This window comes from Vombatus ursinus, unplaced genomic scaffold (assembly GCF_900497805.2).
Source record: "Vombatus ursinus unplaced genomic scaffold, bare-nosed wombat genome assembly UNPS02014820.1, whole genome shotgun sequence".
In the NCBI taxonomy this organism is placed as follows: domain Eukaryota; kingdom Metazoa; phylum Chordata; class Mammalia; order Diprotodontia; family Vombatidae; genus Vombatus; species Vombatus ursinus.
In genome coordinates, this window is record NW_020954598.1 from 4,172,361 (window position 1) to 4,182,159 (window position 9,799).

Here is a 9,799-nt window from a genome sequence, read left to right on the forward strand (position 1 = left end):
TGGGAGACTCCTTTGCTGTAGAATGCCGAGGCACCTGGTGGTTTTCTGAGCTGGTTTCCATCGGTTCCCCCGCCCAGAATCAGCAAGGCTGGAACTCTCGGGCAACTCTAGGTTTCTTCCTTCAGCTTCTCTCAGATGAATGCTGCAGGGTGTTTGTCCGCCCGGGGCCCTTTGTAGTGCTGCTTCTCTTATTTTTGCTGAGGCACTGGGAGACCCATTTGCTGGGCTACTGCACTGCTGCTCCCTATCTTTCTTCTGGTTCAGCTGTTCCAGGGTTTTTTCTGGGGTGATATTTTCTGGACTTTCAGAGGTTGATAGGGGAGGGTGAGAGAGACTACCTTTTTACTCCGCCATCTACTTTATATATATTATTAAGAATTTATAGGTATACATGTTGTCCTTCCTGCCCCTGATAGAATGTAGGCTTCTTAAGTGTTTGGATTTTGTCTTTGTATCCATAGCACTTAATACGGTGCCTGGCGCATAATAGGCACCTAATAAAAGCTTGTTGATTGACTGAGTCTCTTTATGACTCCATATTGCTTTTTGCCCCTTGGGCGTGGCATACATGAGTCTGTGGGTGGGAGCAGCACCTTTTTTTTTGGAGACTAGGTCTCCCTGTCTCACCCAGGCTAGAAGTATAACAACCACTCATTGTCCAGATCCCACTACTGATCAGCATGGGAGCTTTGAACTGCTTTGTTTCTGACCTGCGTTCCTACCCCGTTCTCCTTAGGCATCTTGGGGGCTCACCGTACTGATGATGCTAGCTGTAGGGTAGACACCCAATCAGTTTAGCCCCTTGCAGCTTAGAACTCCTGAGCTCCAGTAGTCCACCAACATCAGCTTGTCTGGAGATTAGAGGGGAATTATAGGCATTCACTCCCACACCCAGCATCCTGTTCTCTAGCTCCCTAGTGAGTACCCTGGCAATGAATCGATGTGGTGTGGGACCAAGCATGCTGGACTTGGAGTCCCACTTCTTAAAACTACTAGTGACTACGGACTAGTTATTTGTCTTTTCTGAGCCTCAGTTTTCTCATCTGTAAAACGGTGATAGCATTGTCTATAGTATTTTCCTTGCTGAAGTGTTATTGAGGTCAAGTTAAATACTTGCTTCAGTGTGTTTTGCAAACCTTAGAGTGCCATATGAACACCAAGAGTTGTTATTGTGGCTTTCAACATGGTTGCTGGCTGTTCTTAAAATCACTTGCTGGAGCTTCTCTCAAAACCGTATGCTGAGGGGAAGCTAGGTGGCAAAGTGGAAAGAGCATCAGCCCTGGAGTCAGGAGGACCTGAGTTCAAATGTGGCCACAGACACATGGTACTCACTAGCTGGGTGACTCTGGGCAAGTCACTTAACCCGAATTGCTTCACAAAAACAAAAGCAAAAACTATGTTGGCTGGGAGTCGGCCTCTGTCAGTAGTGCTTGGGATGACCCCAAACGTGTCTCACAAAACTGGTTTCATTTGACTATAGCCTTTTGGGAAGGCCACACACATGGTGTGGCATCAGGCAGAACTATTAGGATATGGGGGAGGGGGCCTTTACATGTCAGGAAGTAGTGTGGTACAGTTGAAAGAGCACTGCATTGGTAGTCAGGAAGACAGTGTTCACGTCCTGGCTTTGCTACTTTCTACCTGTATGACCTCGGGCAAGTCACTTAACCTCTGTGGGCCTCAGTTTCCTCATCTGTAAAATGAGGTGAGAGTAGGTGACATCTAAGTTCTAGTTTGGACAGTCAATGATTCTAAGATTAGGAAACAGGAGCCTTGAATTCTAGCCCTCACTCTGTCACTTTGTGACCTTGAGAGAAGTTACTTTACTTCTCTGGCCTCAGTTTCCTCATCCGGAAAATGGGGTTAATAATCTTTGCCATGCCCATTTAAAAGTATGGTTGTGGGGATCAAATGGGTGTTTGTCAAGAGTACTTCAAAGCCCTACGCAAATGGAAGAGAATAGGAATAATAACAGTTGCAACATCCTCATCTTTGTGGGGGTGATTTGGGTTCTGAGAAGTGCTTGAGTTTTGCAGAATTTGTGAACAGAATCCCTCCTACCAGTAACCAGAAAGCTATGCCCAAGGGGTCCGAGTTGTGGTCTGCCCGGAGGTTCCACTTTGGTGAATGAGTGCTACCAGGAGCTAGCTACAAAGGACGATGGTCTGCAGCTGCTTCCGTGGAAGCATTTATTCCCATCAGATGGATGGACCCAGTGGGGAATGACCTGAAAATGAGAGAGGGGGTGATGGGGGAAGGGAGAGAATTCTACTCTTCCTGAAGACTGTGGCCTGGACTTCTTGGTGGGTGGGAAGGGGATGGTGTTTGTTTTTCAGACTGGATGACCTATTTATTTTCGATTCTCACTTCCCTCTTTCCCTGTGGCTTTCCTAGGCGAGAACTTGGTAACATTAATGAGACGAAGCAAATCTCTCTGCAAGATGCTCTTTCCAGCACAGAAGTTGATGTGGCCTACATCTGCAGTGAGAACGTTGGCCACGAGACATCTATCAGGTTGGTTTTCAGTCCCGAGGTGTATCCATGTCTCCGGTCTGCAGTCCTGCGTGTCTAGCAGGAGCTGCCTGGTGAACTGGGTAGATGCTAGCATCTAATGAGCTGTGAATATCGACTCATTTCAATGCCAGTCCACTTGAAAGGTGATTTGAAATGTAGGCAAGGACCATGTTACTTATGGCATATGAGATAGAGAAGAAAGAAGAGACTAATGGCGGTCAGGTCATTCCTGTGTTCAAAAACTTTCTGTGATTCCATAGTAAAGTTCAAGCTCCTATGCTTGGCATTCAAGGCCCTCCATAGCCTGGCACCATATCAACCTTCCAGCCTATCTCATACTGTTCCCTTAGGCAATGCCCAAGTTGGCCAACTTGCTTCCCGCTTTCCTGCCTTCCTACCTAGCCTGAATGATCTTCCCCTCTTTAGCATTCAGAATTCCTCCCAAGTCTTTAAAAACCAATTCAAATTACACCTCATTCAGGAAGTCCTTCCTGATCCTCCAAGACACTAACATCCTGCATTACTCCTTCCTCCCCACCCAGATCTGAAAACACGCTTTGTTTTGTACTTTTCTACTGCTCTTATCATGTGTTACTGTGTATCATACTTGAAAGAATTCTGCATTTGGGGTAATGACTTGTTCTGTTGTGTCCAATTCTTCGTGACCCCATTTGGGGTTTTCTTGGCAGAGATACTGGAGAGGTTTGCCATTTCTTGCTCCACCTCATTTTACAGATGAAGAAACTGAGGCAAACAGGGTTAAATGACTTGCCCAGGCTCACACAACTAGTAAGTGTCAGAGGCCAGATTTGAACTCATGAAGATGAGTCTTCCTGATTCCAAGCCCAGTGCTCTATCCACTGTATGACCTGAGTTCAAATCCTATCTCTGCCATTCATTAGGTGGGTGAATTTAGGTAAACGAATCAATCAATAAACATTTATTAAGTGCCGACTATTTGCCAGGCACTATGCTAAACATAAACCACCTAATCCCAATGGGCCTCAGTTTCCCTCTTTATAAAGTGAAGAGGTTCTACTGGATTATCTGTAATATCCTTTCATGTTCTAAATTCTGTGTTCCTTTGATCTGTGTACATCACATCCCTTTGTAAGCACCATCAGGAAGGCAGAAACTCTGTCATACCTAAACTTTGTTATCTCCCCCAGCACACAGCGTATAGTAATCCATGTATCATCATTATTATAATTAACAGTTGACACTTATACAATGCTTTACCTACTTCATCTCATTTGATACCCACACTGGATAGTAGGTAATCCCTGTGTTATTAGCCCTGTTTTATATATGAGAGGACATTGTCAGAAGTGTTAAGTAATTTGTTCATGTTCACCCAGCTGTTACCAAGAGACAGGGTTTAGACCAGGCCTAGCTGATGCTTACTAAGTTCCTTGCCCGTTTCACTGATCTCAAGCTCTCCAATAGGTCCTTCACAAGTGCTCCTTGAATTGAATTGAATTGAATTGAATTGACATCAGAACAGAACCTTCAGAGTACTGTTGTCAGTAGTGGGGATGGCAGATCTTTGGGGGACTGTTTCTTCTCTTTGTAGCTTCTGTTTTCTATTTTTTCCTGTAGCCTCCTACACACACACACACACACACACACACACACACACATTCACAAAAGACGCCTGCCGGCCATTGCTCTCTGTGTTTGGAATTTTGGGAGCTTTTTTGAAGTTTAATTTCCATGTTTGTCTCTTTTACTCCAAAGGCAGTTTCTCGATGCTGGCAAGCATGTCCTCGTGGAATATCCAATGACTTTGTCTTTGGCATCAGCCCAGGAACTCTGGAAGAAAGCAGAGGAGAAAGGTGATGGCTGTTTTTTTAATTTAACATTTTATTTTCCTCCCAATTTCATGTTAAAACAGTTTTTAAATATTTTTAAATAAAGTTTTGTGTTCCAAATTCTGTCCCTCCCTTCCCCTTCTCTCCTCCCTGAGACAGTAAATAATCCATATTAGCCATTTTGTACAAGAAGACTAGAATAAAAGAAAAAGAAAGAAAGAAAGTGAAAAATAGCATGCTACAGTCTGAATTCAGATAATAGGATTTCTTTCTCTGGAGGCTCATAGTATGCTTCATCATTAGTCCTTTGGGATTATCTTGGATAATTGTATTGCTGAGAAGAGCTAAGTCATTCACAGTTTTTCATCATACAGTGTTGCTATTACTGTGTATAATGTTCTCCTGGTTCTGTTCACTTCACTATGCATCAGTTCCTGTAAGTCTTCCCAGGTTTTTTGGAAATCATCTTACTTGTCACTTCTTACAGCACAGTAATATTCTATTACAATCACATACCACAGCTTGTTTAGTCATTCCCCAATTGATGGGCATCCCTTCGATTTCTAGTTCTTAGCTACCACAATAAGAGCCGCTATAAATATTTTTGTACAAATAGGTCTTTCCCCCTCTTTTTATGTCTTCGGTATATAGACCTAGAAGTGGTATTGCTGGATCAAAGGGTATGCACAGTTTGGTTGCCCTTTGGGCATAGTTCCAAATTGCTCTCCAGAATGGTTGGATCAGTTCACAACTCCATCACCAATGCATTAGTGTCCCAGTTTTCCTACATCTCCTCCAACATCCATTGTTTTCCTTTTTTGTCATATTAGCCAATTGATAAGTGTGAGGTGGTACCTCAGAGTTGTTTTAATTTGCATTTCTCTAATCTAGTGATTTAGAGCATTTTTTCATAGGTAGTTTTGATTTCTTTGTCTGAAAACTGCCTATTCGTATCCTTTGACCATTTAGGTGATGGCTATTCTTGATATATTGGATACTGAACCCTTTGGCTAAAATTCTGTCTATGGGACTGGAGAAATACCTTTCCAAATTGTGTCTTTAGGCCTACTATCTTATCTTGGTTTTATAGTGATGTTATTACTGTCTACAAGAGCTATACTCTTCTGAAATTATTCTAATTCCATAACAATGATGGATATTTGTACATTCCTTTGCATGTTATAGGTGGCTTTATTGCTTGATTCCTTGGAGCAACCTTGTGAAGTAGGTAGTGTAAGTATTGTTATTCTCATTTTACAGATGAGGAAACTGAGGTTCAAGGAGATGAAATGACTTGTCCACAGTCATAGTTTTAGTGCAAGGTGGAATCTGGACGCAAACGCTAATCTTTGATTCAAAACCCAGGTCCTCTGACTTCAGATACAATGTTATTTGTTTGTTTGTTTACTAAAGCATGATGTCTTTGTAGTTTCATGACTAAGGTTCACATTGCTTACCGAGGAAAATTGTGCTAAATCACTTAATGCCCAGTGTACGTAGACAGCACATTTCCAGAAGCTAATAGAGATTTTCCCAGGCCTTTTCAGTTTCAGCTTTGCATTGAGAATCTCTAAAATGTATTCATACAGTTAGTGCAATGATCTTTTTTATTGTACTAAGTTATAGCAATGCTTAAAATAAAATTTAAAAAAGTACAAGCAATAAAACAGTAAATAAAATAAAATAAAATGTATTAGTACATTTTTCTGCCCTAGCAAGTAGAATATACCAAACAAATTAAGGAGCCAGCAAGGCACAGAGCTGTGGCATCAAACTCAAATAGAGATGAGGGCCACTAAACCATACATGCAGATCCCTGCAGGCTGCATCTGGACTTAGAAAACCACATATTAACATGATCTATGTTCTATTGTAAGTCTCCTTATTTTGTTAAATATTTCCTAATTACGTTTTTATTTGGTTCTGGGACACTAAGTACTGTTGCTGCCTGTAAGGCCTAACATGGTATTTAGAGCATTGAATTTTGAATCAAAAGATCTGAATTCAAATCCCAGCTCTGAGACTTATTATCTGGGTGGCCTCAGGTGTCACTTGATTAAGCTATGCCTTGGTTTCTTCATCTACAAAATGAAGAACTTGGATTCAGTCACTGCTTAGGGCCTCTCCAGCTCAATGTCCTATTTTTCTCTGAACCTGTCTTTCTTTGGCGGTTGATAATCTCACTTTGCTTTAGGCCATTATTTGGGAAGTCGTTTCTCATGGCCCGGGAGCCAACCTGAGTGTAAACAGAGTCTGAGGCCCTTCCTGGGTGTCTCCTGATGGCAGGACATGGAATGAATGACACCTGGCTATTGCGTGATACCTTTAACTTTTTAAAGGGCTGGTAAGGATTTACCCAGGCAGCTGGGTGGCACAGTGTCTTCACTGGACCTGAAATCAGGAAGACCTGGGTTCAGATGTTGCCTCCAGTGCTTAAACATCTGAATAACTCTGGGCAAGTCACTTTAACATGTCTAAGCCTTAATTTCCTCATCTGTAAAAAAAGGGATAAGAGTAGCACCTTCCTTACAGAGCTGTTGTATGTATCAAATGAGATATGTAAAGCCTTAAATCACCATATAAATGCTATACTAATAATAATTGTTATCATTAGTACAGCTTAAATAGTTCAGTGAGTAAAATGCTGGGCCTGGAGCTAGGAAAACTTGAGTTCAAATCCAACTTCAGACACTTACTAGCTGTGTGATCCTGGGTAAGTCACTTAATCTCTGTTTGTCTCAGTTTTCCTCATCTGTGAAATGGAGATCATAATAGCACCTATCTCCCAGGATTGTTGTGAGGATCAGATGAGATAATAATTGTAAAGGACTTAGCACAGTGCTGGGCACATAGTAAAGACTTAAGTCTTTCCTTCCTTCCTTTCCTCCTCCTCCTCCTCCTCCTTCTTCTTATTATTTTCACTTGATTCTCACACAGTCCTGTAAGATAGTCTGGGAAGGTATTAGTTATACCCATTTGACAGATGAGGAAACTGAAGCACAGGTGAGGTAAGTAACTTCCCTAAGGATGCACAGCTAGTTAGTGATAGTCAGTCTGGAGCTAGAAGTACCTGGACACCCCACCCTGTGCTCTTTACACAGCACCACTTGGAATCGTTTGCTTTTTTGGGAATCCCTCCCTAATATTACTGATTTTTGTCATTGTTGTTGCTCTTAATTTGCCTTTTGTGAAGGGATGAAGGAAACAAAGGTTCACTGAGGGTCTGGTGCGTGCCTGTGTGTGCATGTGCTTCCTTGCCGTCTTCCCTTGGCGAGGCTGCTTCTGGGAATGGCCGAGCAGATCCCTGTGTTTGGGTGAAGTGCCCCTTTGGATTTTTCTCTGATTAATGCCCGAAGCACGTATGTGCTTAGAGTACTGTGGAGGCCCTATGTATATAAATACAGAGCATATTGTATAATTTTAAAAATTGTCTCTGTTTGAATCCCTGTTCTAAAAATGCTTTTAAAAAACTAAATGCATCGTCATGGCTAGAGTCCTGGCTTGGAATCTGATTTTAACTTGGGTTTGCATGTTGGTTTGACTGCCTCGGGCAGTCGTTTCTCCATCTTGGACTTTTCTGTAAACTGAGGCCTTGTTGAGCTCAGCCTGATAGAGTGGAAAGAGCATAGCAGTTGACTAAAGAACTTGGGTTCCAGACCTAGTTCTACCCCCTCCAACCCCGTGACCTTGAAGTCCCTTAACTTCTCCAGGCTTCAGTTTCCTCGTCTGTAAGATGAGGGGTTGGAGTAGATGGCCTCAAAGGGACCTTCTGGCTCTAAACCTATGATCCTATTAGCCAATGACTCTTTTTAGCACTAAATCTACTTTGTCGTACTTAACTCTGACATGTTTTACAGGGTTTTGTTCCACACTGTATCAGGGATTAATTTGGGAGGTGGGGGGGAGATACTTTGCACATGAAAGTATAATATGACATACATTTAGAATTGGAGAGATCTTAAAGGCCATCTAACCCAACCCCCTTATTTTATAAATGAGGAAACTGAGGCCCAGAGAGATGAGATCTAAGGTTACAGGTGTTGAGAGCCAGGATTTTGACCCTTGTTTGCTTTAAACATATAAATGTGCATGCCTGCCTATTAACTAAGTCAAATTGGAATGAGGACCTTTCACAATCTCCACTGGTTGTGTTAGCAAGTCCCCAGCAGGCTCTGAGCAACCTAAGAGCCTCAAGCTTAGTATGAGCTGGGGCTCTTCTCAACGTGTCAGCCTTGAGCTCTGTAATTAGTTGCGACAGCAGGTCACAAGGTACTGGGCTCCAAGATGTGCTTTTTATTCTCCGCCGTAAGAGATGCAGCTGTGGCCTTTTAGCTTTGGGCTGAAACTGACAGCTTACTCAGGGGACAGCTTACTACCCCCACTCCTGGGATTCAACAGCGGCATGTGGAGATCAGTGCTTAGATCTTTCCTTATGGCGGGGAAAGGAGTACCTGGATTTAGGATAAGATTCCCATCTTCTGTGTGCAGTGGGCACTTAGAAGTCTCCTATTATGCATGTTCTAGATGTCCAGATATAGAAAACTGGTGTCTGAGTTCTGTGCAGGTAAACATCAGAAGCTTGGGAGCTCTTGGGGAAAAGGACCAGACTAGGAGTCAGGAGATCTTGTTTTGAGACCTGGTTCCAACACATAATAGCTCAGCCTCAGTTTCCTCATCTCTAAAATGGAGATAATACTACCTGTCCTATCTTCCTCATAGGATTGTTTCAAGGAAAGCACTTTGTAAACCTTAAGTCACCATATAATCCCCCCAGGAGATTAATTTGGTATTACTTGTGCATTATGGATATTATGTTTTATTGAAATTATAAATAATCAATACTACTCTAGCTGGGGGATGTGGTAGAGAGTGCACTGTTCTGAAAGCCAGGAGACCTGAGTGTGAATCCTGTCTCTGACACTTGCTAGCAGTATGACATTGGTCAGGTCACTTAACTACTCTGATTTTCAGTTTCCACATCTATAAAATGAAGTGGTTGGATATCTGAACTTCCTTTGAGCCCTTTGATCCTGAAACAGCCCAGTGATGGTGTGAAAAGTTTCTAGTCTGCAATGTAGAAATTTGTATGGTATAATTTCCTGCTATCTTTAGGAATCCAGTGCATCCCATCCTTCCTACTCCCTGTGAACGTTCTGGCTTGCCCATCTATCACGTGACAGAACCTCCCAATTCTTTGGACAATAGCCATAGATACTGAATTCTCCTGATTCCCCCTCCCCCACCCCTTGTGTGTCTCTGTTGATCATTGCATCTTTTGTTAAGCTGCCCTCCGTTATACCCAGTCGGTCCCAGAGAAGATGCGGCACACTGTGGGCGTCCTCACTCTGACCCTCCTTGTTTCCTGGACAGGAAAAATCCTACACGAAGAGCACATTGAGCTCCTGACAGAAGAGTTTGCCTTCGTGAAAAATGAAGTGCGTGGGAAAAAGCTGTTGGAAGGAACCCTTCACTTT

At 42.7% G+C, this 9,799-nt stretch overlaps 1 protein-coding gene across 4 annotated transcripts in view; it reads left to right on the top strand.

Annotated features, from left to right (window-relative positions):
- The window catches only part of BLVRA (biliverdin reductase A), a 46,068-nt gene that overhangs the window by 25,980 nt on the left and 10,289 nt on the right, over positions 1-9,799 (top strand). For all 4 annotated transcript variants that reach the window (XM_027836992.1, XM_027836994.1, XM_027836993.1 and 1 more), the window contains 3 exons: positions 2,395-2,514; positions 4,252-4,349; positions 9,696-9,799. In XM_027836992.1, coding sequence (XP_027692793.1) covers positions 2,395-2,514; positions 4,252-4,349; positions 9,696-9,799 — 322 coding nt within the window. The remainder of the gene's footprint in view (positions 1-2,394; positions 2,515-4,251; positions 4,350-9,695) is intronic.